The sequence below is a fragment of the Catharus ustulatus genome, chromosome Z, assembly GCF_009819885.2.
Source record: "Catharus ustulatus isolate bCatUst1 chromosome Z, bCatUst1.pri.v2, whole genome shotgun sequence".
Lineage (NCBI taxonomy): Eukaryota > Metazoa > Chordata > Aves > Passeriformes > Turdidae > Catharus > Catharus ustulatus.
Genome location: NC_046262.2, coordinates 16,357,376 through 16,379,512, shown reverse-complemented (window position 1 = coordinate 16,379,512; position 22,137 = coordinate 16,357,376). Strand labels below are relative to the sequence as shown.

General features: G+C 38.8%; 1 protein-coding gene across 1 annotated transcript in view; it reads right to left on the bottom strand.

The window, feature by feature from the left end:
• The window catches only part of ITGA1 (integrin subunit alpha 1), a 72,002-nt gene that overhangs the window by 24,743 nt on the left and 25,122 nt on the right, over nt 1-22,137 (bottom strand). The window contains exons 2-9 of the mRNA XM_033085099.2: nt 18,284-18,404; nt 16,079-16,191; nt 15,045-15,133; nt 14,840-14,954; nt 14,049-14,176; nt 8,151-8,299; nt 6,290-6,440; nt 4,550-4,715 (exon numbers count right to left, since the gene is read on the bottom strand). Coding sequence (XP_032940990.1) covers nt 4,550-4,715; nt 6,290-6,440; nt 8,151-8,299; nt 14,049-14,176; nt 14,840-14,954; nt 15,045-15,133; nt 16,079-16,191; nt 18,284-18,404 — 1,032 coding nt within the window. The remainder of the gene's footprint in view (nt 1-4,549; nt 4,716-6,289; nt 6,441-8,150; nt 8,300-14,048; nt 14,177-14,839; nt 14,955-15,044; nt 15,134-16,078; nt 16,192-18,283; nt 18,405-22,137) is intronic.

Here is a 22,137-nt window from a genome sequence, read left to right as displayed (position 1 = left end):
GGGAAGAAAAAAGTTCTGCTTTTTCATCTACTTAAAAGAAAGATAAGCAGCCCTTAATAGTCAAGGACTATTTTGCCACTCTAAGTGGCCAAGTAAGGGAACTATATTCTGCATGTTGATTCTTCTTTTAGAACAAGATACGCTAACAGGCAGTAGAGGCAAGCTATGAACTCTGCTCTGATGCTGGTCCAGGAAGAGTTCACAATTTCCTACTAGCTGAGTGCTGCAGCAAACATTCAAATCTGTGAATGAAACTGCGCCAAGTAAGCCATATTTGCATGAATTTCAGGCATCTGGACTATTAAATAATGCTGAAGTTTTGATACACAGCAAATAAACCCCAGTGGTTGCTCCCTGGGACATGGTGGCTTTCCTAATTGTTACAATTTGCAGCCAGTTGTAGGACGGAGACATCAACTCAAAGACGGTGTTGAACATACAAACAGAGACTATCATGGTGCACAAGATGTAGCTGCATTGCTATGTCTGAAAAAGTCATTTTTAGGCATAAAACTCTTAAGTTGCACATCTGCTGATAAACAATATTTTCATGCAGTAAAGGATGCTCCTTAATGAGCTAAGACAGGATTCTCACAGCCTGAGGCAGAGGACAAAGCTCGTACTGTTGTTGTCTGCAGCTCAAAATACTACTTAGATAATGGCCCTTAGCCTAACTTTCCATTCAGTTTTAAACTGCCAAGCATCTTACAAAGGATATTTTGTGAAAAAACATTTGTGCCTGCCTACGGGTTGGATAAAACATAAAATTGCTGTTAAAAGCAATGTCCATGCCATGAGATACAGAGGCATATGAAAAAGATTATGCGAAAAAATCCACAGGCTGTCAAGCAGGAGTTTTTGTTGGATTTGATTTTTCAAATATCTCTCAATTTTTCTGTGAATTTTTTAAAGAACCAAAATGAAAAAAAGAAATCCAAGAAGAAAAATCAATTGTACTACTACACTAGCAAGAAGCAATTTAGATTGAGAATTTAAACAGATTCAGATATTAAATTTCAACAACCAAGGTTGTTGTGATGCCCAGAATCTATTATATACAGAGATATATATTATTATATCCAATACAGGTATATATATTATCATATCCAGTACACTGGCTTGTCAACTGGCTTGAAAGCTGAAAGGTACAGAACTAATCCGCTTGCTTCCACCATGAGAAAAATGCATGCATGGAAACTGTTTTCAATCACAACCTAAAGGTTTTTGTTTAGGACAGGAAACTATGCCTGAAGAATCAGAATAAATTGATTTAGTCAGTACTATCTAGCTTCCAGCCATTGGAGCAGCTTGATCTTTTATGTTTTGACCAAAAAACTAAAACCCCATTTTTGTTTCTATTCTGATTCTCTTGCATGATTTCTGGGACATAGGTGGAGGAGGAGACATTGCATGTCTCATGTTGCAGGTGTCTTGTATAGAAATGTTAGCACATCTCTGAGTCCCTACAGAAAATCTGCAAACCAAGAAGCCTTTTGGCAGTAATGAAATTAATTAGATTACTAGAGACTCAGTCACTTTAAGTCTTACATCCTTCATCTGTTACCACATTAACTTCTTATTCTATATTCATTATAGCTATCAGAGTAACTAACATTTTATTCTGACAATGAAATGTAAATATTTTTCTCAGTTTTTTAAAAGTATAAAGGACAAATTGAAGATCAAGTGTACAATTTCTGTTTGAAAAACTATATTCCCACTGAAAATGTATTCTTCCTAGTGCACAGTGATGTAAGAAAAGAGTGCCCTATTCAATTAATTTTGAAGTACTCAATGACACTAAGTAGGCTAAACTTGGAGCTTTAGGGAGATTAGATTCTTCTCAAATTAATTTGTTGCAAAGCTGAGGAAACCAAATAATCCAGAAAGTAAAAAAGAACATATAAATTATATTTTAATAAACTGTTTATTGCTGAAAATTTTAGTAATAGCTGAAAACATTAATATTTGATCCAACTAAATAATACGCTAAAAAAACCTCCAATCTAAATATGTCTGAGAAATACAACTCCAGTGTAAAAAAAATTGAAAATACTCTCTCAGTTTTGTACATTCAAGTAAATATTTTCTTTTGTTCCAGCTATAAACTACACTAGTCTAGCTACTTGGAAAGCTGAAGTGTTGAAAAAATAGTCCAAATAGATGGATGTTTTCTTTGTATTGCATGAATCCCTTCAGAGTTGGCCAGTATAATTTAGAACTAATAAACTCTGTCTCCTGTTACCAGTAGTGTACTTGAAACAAACAGTGGTTTGGACAGTGTTGTCTCGTTTGGATGAAGAATGTAATCAGGCATTATGAGAGAATGACTTTTCTGTGCTACAATCTGAACCTTCCCAAACGAAAATTACAGTAATTTCGTGACTATAAGGCACACCCTTTTGACTAAAATTTTCCCCAGAACCCGGAAGTGCGCCTTATAGTCTAGTGCGTCTTATCTGATGTACAAGTTGTGACATTTGCCACCCCGGAAGTGTGAGCCCGCAACAGTCCCCAGCCAAGCAGAGCCCGCCCGGCGGCAGCATCAGGCCAGCACCGGCCCGGGGCGAGCCCGGCGGCATCGGGACAGTGGCTGCATGGGGAGGGGGAAAGGGCAGCGGCGCAGCCCGGGCGGGGGGGCAAAGCTGCCCGCATTGAGCAGGTGGCCCCATGGGGCGAGCCCGCCGGCATCGGGGCACCCAGAACACCAGGGGAATCCCGGAGTGCATGGGCAGCGTAGGGTTCCCGGAGCGCCAGGGGACTCCCAGAGCGCATGGGCAGCACGGGGTTCCTGGAACGCCACGGGACTCCCGGAGCACCCATGCAGCGCGGGGTTTCTGGAGCGCCAGGGGACTCCTGCAGCGCATGGGCAGCCTGGGGTTCCTGGAACGCCAGGGGACTCCCGGAGCGCCCATGCAGCATGGAGTTCCCGGAACGTCAGGGGACTCCTGCAGCACATTTGCAGTGCAGGGTTCCCGGAGCGCCAGGGGGGTGCAGGACACCCAGAGCGCCAGGGAACTCCTGGAGCAGTGGGGCCCCGGGGACACTCCATGGAGCGGCGGCCGGCATAGCCCAACCCCGGGGTCGCTCCATGGAGCGGGAGCGGACATAGCCCAGCCCCGCCAGGTACAGGCAGGCCCGGGGGCCCATGGCCGCCAGGTTGAGGTGGGGCCTCGGCCAGCAACTGCACAGGGGGAGCTGGGGGCGGAGCCTCGCTGCAAAAAAAAAGTGCGCCTTATAGTCCGGTGTGCCTTATAGGATCTACAAAGTTGTGAATTTTGCCGACTCCCGGGGGGTGCGCCTTATAGTCCAGTGTGCCTTATGGTCGTGAAATTACTGTATATCTTGTTGACTCTATACAGCAAGTCCATGCTAACTTGTACTGCAAAGTAATATGCTGTCATTAATAACTAACCTAAAAGAGACTCTAAACATTTAGGCAGAAAAACAGATGATCATGGGGTAATTAGGGTATTATCTGGAAATGTTTTTTACCTAAAAGAGGGCAACTTCCTATTTATAGCATTAAAACAGTTTTGGTTACTTACCCTCTTAGGCTGTTGTCTGCATAGGCTCTAACTCCTATGAATATAGTCACATCTGTATCTACTACTTTGATATCTATTATAAAATGTTTTTATAACCAGCATGGAAGAAATACAGTAAATTCACGAATACAAGCCGCACTGAGTATAAGCTGCATCACCGAGTGTTGGCAAACATTTCGTTTTTTGTCCATAAATAAGCCGTACCTGAGTATAAGCCGCTCTGTCATTCGCAGCGAGGACCCGCGTGCAACAAAGTTGCCAAACAGTAACAGAACCGCGGCAGGGCGGGGTTTACTGGCTCGGCTCGGGCCATGAGTGCTCGGGGCTGCCGATGGGGCTGGGTGGCCCAGCTCGGTGCTGCCGCTCGGCAGGGCCGCTCAGGGCCAGCTGCTGCCACCGCTGGGCTCACTCACCCCGGCCCGGTGCTGCCCTGCAGCGGCAGGGGGAGTACAGAGCCCACCGGCACCCACGGTGGCGATGGGAGGTGGGGATGTAGCCTGCCTGCTCCTGCGGCGGCAGCGGCACACGGGGACGGGAGCCCCCCCGAGCTGCGGGGCCAGAAGCACGGAGTCCCCCGCCTTCCCCCGAGCCGCGGGGCCAGCAGGAGGGAGCTGCCCCGCCTTCCCCACCCCCCATGCTGCCTGCACGGAGCAGCTCCACCCGCTGCACAACAGAGTAACCAATTTGTAACAACTGCGTAAATGCAGGGTTTTACTGGCAGGAGCTCGACTTTGCAGTTTGCACTGACTTGGTTTGCACTCCTGGGGTTGAAAATGTCAGAAAATTATTCACATATTGGCCGCTCCTGAGTATTAGCCGCATTTCCAGTATGGGAGTAAAATTTTGGTCAAAACGGTGCGGCTTGTATTCGTGGAATTACTGTAATTGCATAATAAATTTTACACAGCACAATGCATTTCAAAGGAAGGTAAAAACTGGTTTTCTTCTATTTGTTTCAGTTGTAATGCAGGCATAAAGTAAAATTTAAAATAATGTCATACCTTCCAGGGCAAATATTCTCTCTCCAAGTGCTTCAACAATGGTGTAAAGAGCTAATTCATCTGAGACATTGAAAAAATGCTTTTCAGTAGGCTTACTGGCAATGGATTTTATTTCCTCTACAAATTTCTCAGTACTTAAATTTCCTCTGCTGTAGCTGCCGAGAATCTAAAGAGAATAAAAAACCCCAAAAAACAAAATAGAAGTCAAGCATATATTTCATAAACTGTTTAAAAAGATATCATTGAGATAAGTTGTCAGAGGATGGTAGAAAATCATATCTAACCTTCTGTTAAAACCTCACTCAAATTGATTTGAAACCATTCTTTCTCAAGCAGATCAGAACAGTATGACAGCTCAACTGTTTTTTTTGAAAATACCATTTGACAGGAAACAAAGCAATGGTATTGTGTGATGTCTGCTAACCTCAACTTTACTCTTCACCCTTCCTTCACTAAATTCTAATAGTTTATTCTCTGATTTATTGAAGTAGGCCACAATTTAGTAAAAAACAACAAAACACTTCCCAACTCAGAATACAATTACCTTGGCTTCTGCACAACCACCGGTTCTTATCATAACATGCTATACATGCAATTAATGACAAGTTGATTAGGCATAGAATAGTTATTCATTCTGTGAAGATTTGCCTTATAAATACACAAAAGAACAACACTTGCATTCAGTGTTAACTTCAACACCATACAAGAATTTAGATTTAGTTTGCAGTTTTAACAATACTGCTGTAAAAATTACATACCTCAGGAAAAAACACCTCACTTCTCTAATTCCCAGATAAACATATACTTTTCATATGAAAAAGGGCTCTGTAGACTAAACTTGATTAGAGAGGAAGACAAAACCAAAATTTCTGTGCTCTAGCCTCTCAGCCTACTGTAGCTATTCAAATTTAGTTATAAACAGGGATTTTATTGCCAAAAATTGTTGCAGTCAAGGACAACTTTTTCTTTTGTTATCTCTAATTTTGTGAAGAAAACCACTGCAAATCTGTGTGCTGCTGGACTCAACTTTTGTTTTATATCTTTGTTTAAATTAATTATAACATCTTTCTTAAAGCTTTATGGTTTCATACCGCCTTATTTTACCAAACAATAAGATAGTAAAACAAAGAAAGATATTAATGGAGGGGCAACAAACCAATTTGTGTATAAAATAGATATTAATGGAGAGGCAACAAACCAATTTGTGTATAAAATACACAAATATAGTGGAATATTAACACCAAATCTGTGACTAATGCTTTCATATTTCTTGATATGGGTTAACCTCTATTCTTATTCTGCCACTGTTTGCTTAACATGAAAATGACAGCTTTAGAATGCAAGCATACAATACAGACATAATGAACATGTATTTTTTGATGGTTTACTTTTTTTTCCTTAAATAGGTAATGTTTCTATAGAAGTTGCTCAGTTGCTATTAGTCCACTTTGCTCAGTACTGCTTTTAACAAAAAGGATTTAAAACTGTCCCCTCAAACTGTTCCTCCTTTTTCCTCACACAGACACACACCTGTCATCACCCAGAAGACAGATAAATTGCTTTTGTTATATGCTATAAAATCAGAAAGCAAATTTTAAATGTTTTTTTTCAGCTTTTTCCTCTCTGAAATAATTATATTTCCATAAAGATTCTATGAAATGAACTTCTAAAACTGAAATTGCATCTAGAAGACGAAACATGCTTTTAAGATTCTGAATTTTCCCATTAAATTTCACTTACAGCAATAGCAAATCTCTGAATGTTTTCATCTTCACAATCATCAATCACTTCTTGTAATCTGTAGTTGTCATGTGATTCCCCATCAGTCACAATAACCATTACTTTTTGTACTCCTCTTCGTGCACCGTGAGCCTCAGTAAAAGCTTCTTCCCTAAAGGGACCATAAAGCGTTTTGGAGAAAGGCAATGTCAGCATTTAGCACATGCATCATATTTGCATAGCCAACCATAAACTAAAAGGTTTTATATTAACTAGGAAGCAGGAAATGGAGATTAATGTTAACCATGAACAAATACAAACAACTGCAATGGGAACTTACATGACAGTTCACAGCCAAAGGTACACCAGCATCCATTCATCATTCACTCACGTGAGAGCAATAGCAGAAAATACCAATCTGGATTGTGAAAAATTCTTCCCCTCAACAAATAACCTTCTGGCACTTTAAAATAGCTTTTGGCATCTACAAAAAAGATCCAGCCAACACCCTCCCTTTCCAAAAACCCACGTAGAAAACCCTCACCCACTTGCACCTTACAGCAGCACTTCAAGTGGTCAAATCATTTACTCAGCTACCAGCACATCTCTGCACACCTATGTTAATTAACACTGGTTGGTGGGGACGTGGCAGAAAGGTTGCAGGTAGGTGGAGGCAGGTTGGGGCACCCACTTGAATTCTACAGCTGCAGATGAGCAAACAGGCTCTGAGGTTTGGGCAGCTGTTCACCCAGACTCTGGACCTGAAAAGGCAAAGTTGGAGTAGGGCTCTAGAGGAGAAGGAAGGAAGCAGGGCTTCCTCTTTCCAGAAAAATACCACAGAATTCTAGGACAGGCCACATGAGTGAAAGCTGAAATTTGCCACTGAAAATGGCCAAAGGAGGATGACTGTGAGAAGAGAGGAAGCTTTTGCTGACAGTTTCCTGCAGTAATTTGTGGTACATGGGGGCTTTCTGAACTAGATGTGGTTTCTGAGTACTTGGCAATCCTCAGCTGGCTCTGCTTTCATGAACTTGTTCAGACTCCTCAAGCTTCTGTCTCAGGAAAATCTTAATTTATAAGAAGTCAATTGTATACCAGATCAACAAAACTTTGGTCGGATAATTAAATTTTTCATCAGAAGGATGCTGCATATTTCACTAAATGGTTGTTTGTAAAGAGTGAATGCAATCTTTTCTGGAATAAAAGCAGGGTTTTGCGAGGGAAAAAAAAAAAAACCAGAAAAGAAAAAAGATACCAGGACAACATTGTACAGTTCAAAATTTTCTGAGTGATTTTACATTTACAGTCTAATCTATAAAACTCAGATTTCATTTTTCTTATAAAAAAAAGCATTTCTAAATATTGTTATTGTTATTGCTAGGTCTTTAAACAGGTCTTTATAAACAGGTCTTTAATCTCCCACTGATTGAGAAGCTTCAAAGACCTAGGATATAAAATTTTTAGGCTTTCTGACAAGTATGGGTTGAAATATTGTAACATTCAACTTCAGAATGAAAACAAATCAACATTAAAAATTTTTTGTTTTTCCCTTTGAAAACTTGATTTTCTTTATCACTCCACATACACAGTTCCTACCTGCTCTATGTGGACATCAAATACTGTCAGCCCTTTGCTTAGGCCTACAATCTTGCTCCATATCTACCATATTTTCCTAATTCTTCCATTCAGGAGACAGCTGCCTTTCACGTGCAATTGCTCTAGGTGCCGGATAGAGTCTGCTTATCCACCTTCCTCATAAATGATGCTTAGTTAGGTAAAATGAAGTCAGATGTTAGCCATGCCATGTTTTTAACACATAAAACCAGAATCAGCCCCCTGCCTGTGCTTGTTTCTCTCCCCATGCAGCATCTCGTGCACATACCTGGCCGTGTCTATTCCCAAGGCTGTCATGGTTTGTGTGCCACCCCGCTGGCGTATCCTCGAGGCTGCAGCCATCACATCTTCTGTTGTTGAATAGGTATTCAGGAAAAATTCATGGACTACGGTCTGTCCATACTGAACAATACCAACCTGAAACACACAGCTCATGTTTAAAATCAACTGCCCTTAAAGAAAATGCCCCTGCCTCCTGCAGCCGTGCAGTAAATGTCTGTCTGTAATTGAACTCTGTGTTTCCCTCAGTATAAAACACCTATATGAGTTTGAGCAAGACTAGCTAGATGACAGTCTCATAAAACATTTTGAAGTTTCTAAATTGCTTTTGTTAAAAACTGGAATAAAGCCAAAAGCTGTCTCAAGTCCTTGGTCTTCCTGGCTTGAGGCTATCTGGATGGGAGCTCTGCTCTCCTCTAGGCCAACCAGGCCAACTCAAAACTGTTTTCCTTACAGCATAAAAAGTCATGGCTCACTCACAGCTCTCTTCATTCCACTCAAATACATTATTCCTATATCAAATAATTTATTTACCCTAAATTGAGCCTAGAAACAGGAATACCCAATTACTCCTATCCTGATGTAGACAGCAGGGACAACTGTGACATGCACATTCTCCTAGCAGGAGGTAAGTCAAAGTATCACCTGACAAGTACCAGAGGATAAAACATGAAGCAAATGCTGGCTTTGGGATGGAGGAGGGTGAAGTAAAGCCTACAGATGACCGTAGCAGAATATGTCTTTCTGCAAAAGATCAACACATGGGATTGTGCAATAACCACAAAATGCCTGAGGAAACCTGCTGCAAAACTGAGAGTGGCATAAAAAGACGAGCAATATTCTTAAATCTTAATTAATTTCTCCCATTCATCTCTGTCAGTTTTAATATTTTGGCAGGTTTCTGACAGCTTTTACTGGGAAGAAGCCACACAGTATTCCATTAGCATATTTCAATTTTACGCTACACATGGTAATTTATAGGTGTTATTTAGGATAATGCAGTATTATGTGGCATTTATGTCTCACTCATCTATTATTAAAAGCACTCTAGCATTAAGGTATTGAAGATCAATAAGACCTCTGGGATGTTCTTCCATCATATTACTTTAGAAGTGGCTTAGTATGTACTTTACAATTGCTTTACAGGGTTTTTTTTAAGGTATTTTCATAGCCTGTCAGATTCTGCACAGTACTTGCTTGCTTGGAGCAGAAGGGTTAGAATTGGATAAATATTTCACAGTAAACGTCAATAAAATGATAATTATGAAATGCCAGTTACATATGATTATGGGACTATAATTATAACGGCATGTGATAGCGAAATCTATCCCACTGAATTTCCGTATCTTTTTGAAAAGACAGTCAAACCTGGAAGAACTGATGTAGGCTCAAAGTTATGGCAAGTTGCTGCCTTTCAGACATTTGTCTCCCTCTCCCATCTGCAGCAGAAAAATGCAGAGGCTGCAATGTTCTCTTGAGCAGCGGGCTATTAACCCTGTGCAGTGTTTACAGCCAGCCAGGGCACAGTCTGTATCATCACTGAATAAATCAGAAGCTGAAGATGAAATTTTTAACCTGTTCCCTCCAACTATTTTGTGGAGTGCATCTAAAGTGATACACTGCATCAGCTGAACAGTATGCTGTTAGTCCTTTAAAAAGACTGCTGTCAACTGAATATGAACAAGAGATTTGCGTCATGCCTGATTTTCTGGAAGAGGAGTAATGGTTTATGAATAATGCCATTCACCAATTGTAGGCAGAGATTATAGTATGCTGGGAAGCTGTTTGGTGTGGATTCATGGGTCCCTCTCTGCAGCTTTTGAGGTACCAATAATTAAATCATCCATTGACTGCTGCCAGGGAAAAGCATCTGCCAGTCTTTCATGATTCTAGAGACCCATGTTGGTGTTGTCATTTTCCTAAAATAAGATTACAGGCTGACATTGAGTTGTATCATTTCCTGTTTGAAAGGAAACGTCCATGATCACAGCAAGTACACATTTTGAGCACTTCCTTCTCAGGAAGTGAATGGGAAGAACATCTGAGTCTGAAAACTGCACTGTGCAGCATAGTTTGTAAATCAGGAAGGAAGGGGGGCATGTGGTTATCTTATGGGATACAATTGTCATGCGCAACCCTTCCTTAACACTAGCTTTGAAAACACTGATCATCATGTTCTACATATTCTACAGCATTGAAGGTGAACCTTACCTCAATAAAAAGTAACAAAAAGCCTCTGAGAAAATGCTACTAGGCTTCATGACCCAGTCTCCAGGATTACAGAATGATCACCTTGTAAAATTAGAGTTATATTCTATTAGACAGCAACTAAGGTTTGAACTTTTGTAGCCTTTTCATCTTACAAAAAACTAAAAGTGGCACATCTACATGATGCAAATGTGCCTTTATGGGATTTCAGCAAACCCCTAAGAATGATGCTTACAGGCATCATATGTTTTGATTTGCTCGTTTAATTTATATCTGGAAAATGCAATAGTACTACATTGAAGGACATAATTCTGCTCTGCTCCAGAGAACCTATTCTTTTTCCCAGCATTACTGACCATAATCTATTGAACATTCTTGTAATTCTTAAGTTTATGTTCCCTTCCCTAGCATTCCATGGCTTTTATATTACACAAGGGAATAATTCTTTAATTGTCCCCAGTTCCTGTGAAAGTGTTGTACCAGAGAACAGGCAAGTGATGGACTGTTCTACTTTGGAACAAAGCAGTTCTCAGGCTATAATTTATTGTTGTCCTATAAATGAATACAGATCCTTATTTGGGAAACACATTCTGAATTTCCCAATAAATTATTAAGCTAATCAATTTGGCAAAACTCAACAACTAAAATGACAAAATGAAAGGAAAATAATTTGTTACATGAAATCATGTTAGGGTTTTCACGGGATTGTGGAGAGAAATCAGAAATATTTTTGGATGTACTGATACTTCATGTAAAATAAAAGCAGAGATGCCTTGGGAAGCATTAACGGATGATCTCTTCTCACAAGGAGATCTTTTTAAAGACATCTGAACTAAAAAAAAAATTCTCTCTCATTTTGTTTACTTCAAGACACAAGTTATTTGTAAACTCTTGCCAAAACCTTTCTCCATTCCTAATCTTTGTAATACCTCTTAAATACACTTCTGTTCTTCCTAAGAAAAATCTAATTGTAAGATATGACATGGCATGACTTATTTGCGTACTGATACAGTCCCTTTGGAGACACAGTAAGGTACGGGCCAAATATCTGTAACTGCCTATGTCATATATAAGTGTAAAAATAGAAAGAGTCTAAAGATTTCTGAAGGCCTTTCCAGTATAGTGTTAAAGCTAGAACTGAACTTATCCTGCTTTCTCATTTGAGAGAAATTCACAGAAAGTTACTCATGTGAATGATTAAAAGAACTACTCCTCCATATTAAAAAGATAATTATCTCCACAACAGTTAAAAATTAGGTATAAAAAGGTCATGAGAAGTATTTTGATTTTGTTCCTACTATTTACAATTTCTATGTAACTCCTCTTTCTTTTTTCCATTTTTCTATCATCACTTTCCATTTGCTTCCTTTTTCCCAAAACTCGAGATACGCAGCTTAATCATCAGTATGGTGGTGTAGATTATCTGGAGAAGAGAAAGATGAAGGGAAGGAAAAAAATACCATAAACTTTGACCTTCTGCATCTGCAGCTTCAGGCTCTCATTTTCAAATCTGCCAAACATGGGACACTGAGCAATTTCTCTCAACTTGCTACAAGTCTAATAACCATTGTTCATGGAGGAGGTAAGGGGGAAAAATAATCTCAAAAGCCTCTAATCAAAACACAGTTCTGAACAAGTCACACCCAATCTGTTAAGGAGTTATTCTGTAATCACCTCATTCCTTTCCTGTGCAAAACAATCTTAAGTCAGTGAAAGTCCACTGATTTCTACGTGCTCAGTAATATAAAATCAAATTGGAAAAATCAATTTTAACAGACAAAAAGTAAGTTACTGCTCTTATGCTTGTCTGCTGGGCTCCCAGAAGAGATGGGATAAATAAGCCTGCTCTGTTGCTTCTCCTCTTCCCTATCGTATAGCCATTTAAACATTTTTTCTGAGAAAGGAGAGAGTGGGGGTGGGGGACACAGTACAAACTCATTAGTAACTTCAGATGCACCAGGGTTCCCAAGCAGGGGGCTCAGAGGAGAGGAGAAAGATGAGATCTGTTCTGGGAAAGGAGGAAGGTAAGAGGGCCTGAGAAAATTCCACTGAGCTTTTGTCACCCATTTCCAGTTTTCAGCCTCTCTCCTCCTTACCCATTCTTATCTCCCTCTCAAATGTTTCTGCTCTGTAGTAGCCAGATGCCAAAGCTGACGTCCTCAAGTGAATATGTGTACGTGTGAGAAGAGGGGTAGCTATGCCAAACTGTGGGCACAAGGGATTTTGTAGGTGGAGATGGGAGGCTGCTGGAGTGCAGTCCAGAGAGGGACCTTTTGTGCACAGGCTAAGCCACACAGACGAGGCAGTATTCCAAAACTGAACATAACAGAGGTGTGGCATTGTAAAAATTTAGCAGTTGCTGGGTGAAGAAGAGGAGTGAGGGTGCGGTAGAGCTGATTCCCCTGCGTACCACTTCCATGAAGACCTTAGGGCAGAAGACAGTGATGACTTCCATGCAGCCAATGCCCCATACCGGGAAGTTCATATTTAAGTATTTTTAAATGGTACATATTTGAGTAATCATCTCTTTAAGGGAACAGAAGGGAATTTTTTCCTTTCTGTTGAATTTGATGAAGTGTTTTTCCTTCTTCCTCACAATATCTGAAGAAAAGTATGTTAAAAATAACAGGATACGATTGTAAAGTTGACAGTTTAGAAGTTATTTTATCAGCCAGTGTTCAGTATCGACAAGAGAGGACTGGGTAGTAACTTGAAAACCCCAATTAACATGGAAAATTATGGGGTAATGCTCTCTGCAGACAGAGATATACTTTACATCTTCTCACAGTCTCCTTTGTGAAGGCAGGAGCTGAATGTTAGCAGCTAACTCAAAGTTGCAAAACTGCCTGTAGCATATAATTTATTACAGGAGGTCCTGGAAAATCCTTGATTTTGGGAGGTGGAAAATAGAGAAAGGAAAGGAAGAAACAGTTTTTTCTCTTGCTGTTAAAAAAGCTTTTTGTGCTAATATGTATCCCAGAGTCAGTGTTTCCCCCTTCCCAGAGTTCTTTTAGAACTGATATTTACATAATGTGTTCAGCAGCCTGTGGGACATATGCCAGATCCTCAGGGGGGTAATTGGTCGTAGCTCCACTAATTCTGATGGAAACGCACTAATTTATAGCAGCTGGGAATTTGGCCCTCTCCACTTATTATATAAATGCAGCTTCTGCCATTAATAACATGCAGCTAAACAGCCACTAGTTAATTAGGATCTCAAGGTTTAAAGGCTGCATGCCCAATGTTCCACAGTATTTAGAACACTGCTCCAACAAGCTTACAGTCAAAGGCTCTCCAAACCACACATGTGTGCTTCAGAAGAGCAGCAATGACCTTTGTGCAACGAAGCACAAAGGAAGACAAGAAGGGGCTGTGGAGAGGAAGGAAGTGGGAAAGGACAGTGTTCAAGTAGCCTCACTTAACGCACTTAACTTTTGTCTCTAGGTTAGAAAGCTGGTTTCACCAGATTGCCTGAGCAGTGGGGGAAGGGTAGTCTTCCTGACATTGCTGCTTGATGACTGAGCACTGACTTAGTTGTGGTTTCAGCTATTTTGCTTTAGTATCCTGCTGCTCTAAGTTCTTGGAATTGAAGATGTCCATAGATGACACTGCTACACCATTTCCTGTAAATTGTTTTTTCCTCTCAAGTTAAAAAATCATAAAATATCTGCTATGTTACCTGTGTTTGCTGAGGACCAATATCCATGTTTCTTAGGAGGCTGTTCAGAAAGTCTGTGACACTCTCCCATGGATAAATGCTATTGGACCCATCAAGGACTATGACAATGTCCAACTGGGTTTTACACTCTGCAACATAAATTACCACATAAGAATTGACAGTAACAAGGATCAGACTTATCTCACAGCTCCAGCTACTTTTGTCACCAGTAACAAACGTATATCCTTCTGCAGTGGGGCTGAACTGACATGCTTGATGTCAACTATCATTCTTCAACTTTTGCACTGTATTTCACATGGCTTGCGTTTCCTTCATCAGGAAGGGGTTTTCTTGTAAGCAGAAATTTAAGAATGGAAGAAGTTCACATAACTGGAGTATTTACCAGTGATCCCCTAAACTCTTCAATGTCAGTCTATTCTTCTACAATTTTTTCAAAGGACCATTCTTTACGATTTGTGTGTATATGACTAAGCTGGGTTTGTATTAGGTCTCAATATGCTGTCATTATTTAAACGGAATCTTTTGGCCATAAGTTAAAAACATAAGCAACTATTTTTAGCAATTGTGTTTGGATGTCACATAGCACTGTAATGATTGTTTATACTGAGATAAATTCCAAAAGTAGGACGAATTTAGGTTATATACGGACAATGAAAACATTTACTTAACTTGGTAATGCTGGTAGCTAAGTTAAGCAGTCCATTTTTTTCAGTATGCCTATGTGTATACATTTGTCTTGTTTGGCACTCTTTATTTTTGGACACACAGGAAAACTTCTGCAGCATGCATACCTTGCACAGACGGAGCAATGGCCCCAACGGTTTCAAAAGTGGAGCTGACATTAGAACAAACTCCAGTTGTGTAATGCAAACGTCCACATTTATAAGCATAAAGTGGTCCACATGCCTTTAAAAAATGAAAAAGGGTGAAATGTTTTTGTTATGATACCCGAGAAAAAAACCAGACTTTTAAAATTAGCAAAAAGTCCTTTCTTACCAGAAATCCTCCTTTTGGGTTAGTCACTAAGGTTGTTCCAAGAGTCATGTTTTCTTTTACTTCCACGACATTAGGAACTGAAGTAGAATCTATAAATAGATTAAAATGTTAAGTATTTGGGAACATGAAAACAAAATGCTAAATTATATATCCCCTAGTACGGAGCTTCCAGCTTCTAAAATAAAACCCAGACTGACACTGGTTTCATCAAATATTTTAGCACCCTTCCCCCTCCTTCTTCAATTGCAACAATCAAGAAAAATTTCTGAGACTGGCTTTTATCCCAGAAAATTTGTCTGGGTTGCTGTCTCAAATAGTTTTCTTGAACCGCAAGAAAAGAAAAAAAAAGTAAAAATAACAGCACAATGAAAACAAGATACTACTACACACAGTTTTGTTAATTAGGAAAAAAAATTCATTTTTTACCTTGTCTTTCTACGACTAAGCTTATAGCTTTCCTATCTGTTACTATTATGTTACATTACTGATATTTAGGTTTTCAAGGAACACAAGGAGATAAAAAAATCTCACAACAGGTATATTCAGTTTAATATAAACAGGAATTTTGTTCCAGGCTACATCAGGTATCTCTTGGTTTGACCAACAAAATAATTAATATTTACCTTTGGCATATTAAGATGCATCTAGCATCTAGCTACATTTTCATCAAAAGCTTACTGACAGCATTATGAAGGCTCTTGGCTTCAGAGAGCTTTGGAAAGGTAATCCATGAAACTATGATCCAAGACCTTCCTGGCTCAATGGCCAGGACTGCCAACAACAGACAATTAATGTCAGTCACAATAAAGTTTTGATAGCACTATTACATACTCATTCTAAAATTATGAGCATGTTTTCTCACAGGATAGTGAGAAGCCTTAAAATAAAATTATTTTTAATGTTACAAACACAACTTCCTTCACATTTAGCTCTAGAGCCCCATGCATTTCTAATGCATACTTACTAACTAAAAATCTCCTAAGATCTGACCTCTACTACTCCTCCATTTGATACAGCTTTATTTCCTTTCATACCTGGTAAGTTCAGTTTTACACAGGGTGATGGGCTGTCCCTTCCCACTGGGCATTTGTAGACATCGCCTGTTCTTTTTGCAGGTTGGCCAACTAGTGGTGAACCAATAAGTACCCTGCAAATGAAGTAAGTTACCTGAAATGTCTTCTCTCTAACAAGGCACAGAAGTTCAGCAAATAAAACTCACAGAGCACAGATGCAGCAAGCTCTGCACTAGCGGCATAGATGGAGAAAAAGAAAATATCTATTATACCAGTTCAGATGCAAGAGAAACAATGACATGAAAAGGAAATGTACCTATATACCCAATCACAGAATAGAATAAAAATTTTTAAGATTCCAGTGGAAAATACAGGTGGGTAGACAACAAGTCTTGGAAGTAATACAGAAGGAAATGTATGCTTTATTTAATACATCCTTGATCTTTACAAGATCTTAGGTAAAAACTTGTTTTCAATGCTCTGAGACAAAATGCCAAAGGAGAGGCTCACAAGCACTCAGAGGAAGAATTTAGACTTAAATAATGTGGAGCAGCACTGTTCTTCCCGCTCATTAATTAAAAAAATGGTTATTAAAAGGAATTTCAAGCTTATAAAATGCAGAGAAGCTGAGTATGCCTGACATCCCCTGGAAGGTGATCAACAGTCATCAGGTTCAAGCCCCTGTGCTGTTCTTTCCTCAAAAAGAAAGAGCCCCATGAAGAGTGTTACATGGTCTGAAAGGCTATTTTATTTTGCTTTTTTGCATGAGGGAATCCCTGAGTTATTGAGAAACAGCTGCAGTCAGGTTCAGAGACCATTTGCTGCTGGAAAGCTCTATTGGTGCCCTACAGGTAGCATTATAGCAGTAGAAAAATCCTCTGAAGGCTGTTTTGTATATTTTTAACTATCAGCTTACACATTTTTTTTTTGCTTTAAATACTGACATGCTGAAGGCTTGACAATTTAGAGGAGTTCTGAAGTCTAATTTCAGATATGTCCAGATCTAGCACACTAGTTTATATCACTGTCTGGCTACTGGTAGAACCACCAGTTCCAGTTCATATTATTGTCTGCTTTTGAAAGGTTTCAGGACTGTTCACAGCAATACAGCTTACTTTGCAAAATTCCAGCTCCTAGAATGGATTCCATTTCCTGAAGGTCTAAATTAGCTCAAAGAAGGTCATTATTCTTACTCTCTCATGACCCTCATACAAATGTGTATTTAAACATCCTACAATGGCAGTAGTCAAGAACTAGCACATCTCAAAAGCAGGCTCTGTGGTTTTATTTCTCTGGGCACTGTGTTGCAGTGGTGGTCAGACTGTCAGAGTCTGGCAGAGCCAGCCCTTGCAGTGGTGACTGCTCACCACAGAGCAGTCTGGCCTCTCTGTCACACATCCTCCTGCTTCCTGTCCCTCCTGCATGCCAGCAGGAGTCCCTGGGTTTACCAAGAACTATCGAAAAAGCTCTGGGAAAACCAGAGGTAGCTGCTAAGAATGAGATCTCTTTCCCAAACCTTTTACCACACAATTGTTATTTCAGTCCTCCAGCCCGGTCATCAGCCTCTGGGGTTTAACAAGGGGAAAGCATAGGCAGGTGTTTATCAAACGAGCAAGAAGCAATGATAGGACTGAGCAAGCCAAAATATAGCTCCTACTTAGAACAACAGGAAGGAAATCAGAAGTTAAGATAAAGGCTCCATGTCCCAAATGCAAATATATTACCAGTTGGAAGACATATTTAGCCCTCCAAAAGAGAAGGCAGACAGAGTACTGTACTAATTAATATTTTGACAGGTAAATCCTCCAACTGAGTTTAAAAAACTCAGTTTAGACAACCCTTGACAGAAAACTTTACAAAAAAGGACTTAATGCAGATTATTTAGGTAAATTTCATTGTAAATACATTAAATGAAGGAGAAGGTTAAGATTTCATTTGGTAAACAGAAAAAACAGAGCTCAGGCAAAACACAGTACTTTCTCAGCTCCATCAATGAAGGAATTTACCCATTTTGTGAAGTCATTTATGTCTTTGAGGAGATAACTGGAGGTATACATGTGGATTTTTCTCTCTCCTGATCTTTCCAGATTTCTTAAGGACTGTGCATAAGTTTAAGAAATATGCCTGACAGAATCTGACCCTAACTTGAAAAGAGAAGTACAGCACCTGAGTCACTGAATGCCTGATAATTTGGAGTGTTCAGTTTACAACAGAAAAAGAGCTTACCATTTCCCTTCCTCATTTTCATACTGTTGGACTGTGTACCCGAACATGTCTTCCAGAGGCCCACTGAAGGTCAGTGCATTTTTCACATCAACGTTGGAAGTGCAAACAAGGTGAAAGAGAGCTTCAAAAAAAATTAGTATTTAAAAAAAATTTAGTATGTAACAGTACAAATAAGTCCAAGTACTTCCAAGAAATCAACGTTCAATTATGACTTAATGAAAGGTACAAGACACGTTGAAAGTGGCATTTGAGGCACACATATCACAGCTTGTAAGAGATTTAAAACAACTTCCTCATACATAGATACACAATTTAATTCAGAGTTGTTAGAAACTGGACTTCTGTATCCAAAACATATTTTTCAAACTCCCATCACTCATTCTAAAATCAATTCCAACGACAGTAAGTAAAACACTATCACCTTTAAGGATAAATAACTTTTTAGTTATTTATTTAGTTTAGTTATTCTTTTAGCTCCATCTATTCCTAAAGCAAGAATTCAACACAAAATGTTCCTTCTGCCATTCAAGTAAGTGGTTCTAAAGGTCACTTAAATTGAGAACTAATTTTTAACAGATTTTTTTTGCAGAAATCCACATAGGAAAAGAATGAGGAAAGGCTTTCAGATGCATTTAATTTTAATCTATATTAGAGAAAAAGAGTATCTAGTTTTCTCTTAATTTCTGTAAACCACTTATATTTGGAAAAGAATAAAATAAATTTTTTATGCAACCATTTGCTAATGTCCATAGTACCTATATGTGATTATTTGCAGAACTCTGACACCTGTGCATTTAGGAAAACTCACTATACAATGGTGATCTTGGACAGTGAAGAGATCAATCAAGAGAGTAAATGCTTTTTCTGACTTATTTTCCACACCCTAAAATTCAGTGATCATCACCAAGGAAAATACTGCAGAAGTTTGAGTGTATAGCAAGTTTCAGAAAAATTTGAGATACAAGGTAAAAATCCAGCTTGAAGTGATACCTATAACCAACTGCAAGGCTTTTTAAGAAGCAAAAACCACTATTTATGTATAAAAATAAGGCTATCTATATTTTCTTTATGTACTATTCTTATAGTGATCTCTTCCATCTTTGTCCTGTAAATCAATATCAAAAGTAACCACCGACTCTGCTGCTGCAGAGCTGCATATTTAATTCATAAGAGTCATAAATTAGGTGAATTTGTAGAACATAAAGACTGCTTAAAACCACAAATATACACAAATTTAATTTAGTTTTGAAGAAGCATTTAATTATAATTTGCTGGCACTTAACAGTTACATAAAAATACCCAAATACCCAATACTTGCTGCATGTCAAAGCATCTAAATAATGTCCAGTTATTATAACAAATCTGCGTTATTTGCCATGGAGTTGACAAAATTCTCATGGAAAGATTGTTACTATAATTAAGCTCCCAAGTGGTCAATGCTAATCTGTCTTTCTCAGCATCTTATTTCCTGCTTAATGCAGTAAAATTATCACAGAAGACCATTTGTCATTCAGTAGGTATTTCCAGTTTCACTGGACAGCAAAAAAAGGAAAAGATAATTTATGCTATTTTAGTTTTCCTTTCTCCAGTCAGAGTCGGGAAAAATAAATAAGTGAAAAAAACTAAAACAGAGATTAGTTCTTCAGCAAATATTCATTGCAAGTGATAAGAAAAATTAATCATTGACAGCCTGATGCAAAATGATTTGTTAGAAAACAATTTTGTCTCCCTAAAACATTTATGCTCGAAGACATTGTTCATGTGCCTGTTCATGTGCAATAGGCATTTTCCTCCCCTATTCTCAGTCATTCAAGCATAATTAAAATGTACAAACCAAATTTTTAGGAATTCAGTCAAGTTATCACTATTTCAAGTCTTCTTTTGTTAAATTTCAATAAAAACTGGAATTTACTACTGAAAGAGTAAGACCAATCACTATTATTACTTTTCAAATTACATAAGGCATTGCGACCATGTCATTTACACTCACAACCTACCTCCTAGATAATGAAACAGTACTAATGAGTCACCTGCTAAAGTAACTGTTTAAGTTCACTATTTAGTTCAAGAGGAAATGTAGAAGCCCAATATACCCATGTCAGCTTCTCTCTTAATGATCTCCAGAAGTCTGATCGCTTTAGCCTCTGAACAAGAAGGACAGAACACGCTTCTAGAGGTCTTTAGGGGCACACGCTTCCCCTTTTTCACCTTATGATGTACAACACATACCATGATATAAAACACTAAAGGCCACCACGGATTCCAGCCTATTTGAGGTCTCCTAAAGCAGGCAAAGGTTACATGTGCACCCTGTACTCTCTTCATCACGATATCCTCCACCATCATTTTGTCATCTGCTGATAGACAAAGAGTTTCATCACAGTGATGCAGTACTGAAAACTATGGATTTTCACTTTGTAGTCATTACAGGAAATAGTCTTGAAGTTTCCTGAATTGGTTATGTAACATTCACAAAGCTCAGCATTTTAATGCATGCATTTCTAATCCTCATTAGACGAATACAAAATGCCAGCTATTTACTACCAACCACCCAAATTCTCATGTTTCAGAGTAAGTCAACTTAGAATCAACAATAATAATGCTTTCTTCTAAAAAACATAAAGCTAGAGGAACCAAAAGAATCTAGATGGGGCAGACTGGTCAGAAATAAAACTGAGGTGGTGACTCCATATAACAGAACAAACCCGTAAACCTTGCTGGCAAAGACTGTTCTGGAGGCTAAATGTAATGAGCTCAACAGGGATCTGAGTAACTCAGTGCAAGACAGCACCACTGCAGTTTACAATCCACACAGAATGCACATCTGGTTCATGAAATCCCTCTAGCTGGAAGAGCTTGGAAACTGATTCTTGGAAACTGGAAGAAGAAAGTTACATACGATTGTACGGCTGTTTTTGGTCTGCAGCTATCAGCTTACATGTACTACAGACATGATACTGGACAAAACATGATTTTGATTTGATCCAGTAGGGCTGCGCTTTTAGTCTCTCATCTTCCCCTTTCATCTTAGCCAGAAATCAGACGTTTTGAAGTTTGACAGCATACACATACTGTTTACATACTGTTTACATACATATGTAAACATACATATGTATACATACATATGCACACATACACATATTTTATAAGCAAATGCACTGCATGGCCTTCTCTGACTTCTATATGCTTTGAAGCATCATGAGCATTATTTTTTTGCATTAAAGTAATGATAAGCAGTGTAAAATGAACTTGCAAATAATTAATGTATTTAAAGGTAGCTTGCTGCATTTTCCATAGATCCTGTAAAAGGGAATCTTACAAGACAAAGAGATGTTCAAATCTGCAGATGGTAAATGGAAAAGTGGAGTTTAAGGTGACCTACATTACACATCTAGCAAACAATCATCTAACTCATTCATGGCAATTTGGCTTTCATGCTTTATTAATTCTTTTAGTAGAGAGAACACTGTACACAGGAGTTAACAATTCAGAACCTTTAAAAGTATTACTGATTGTGACTGTGAAAATTATATTATTAATAATGTCTAGCTTGAACTCTTTTCAAATTTCCAGTTTCTGTCTAAGATGGCATGCGTTGTCTACTGTTTCTAGCTAACTTGTGTGTGAATTAAGAAGAGTATTGGCAGCAGTGGAAACAGAACTACGGGGAAGTTGGAGAGGATTCTCTTCAGAATTATGGGAATAAAGGAGTAAAAAATTCACAAGATACATAGTATTTGACTTAAACACAAATAATGTAGATAAATTAAGATTTTGAACTATTTCATACTGTGTGGATAGAATGACTGCGAACAGACAAAAATCAACTGACACAATTTCAGAGTATGAAAGTT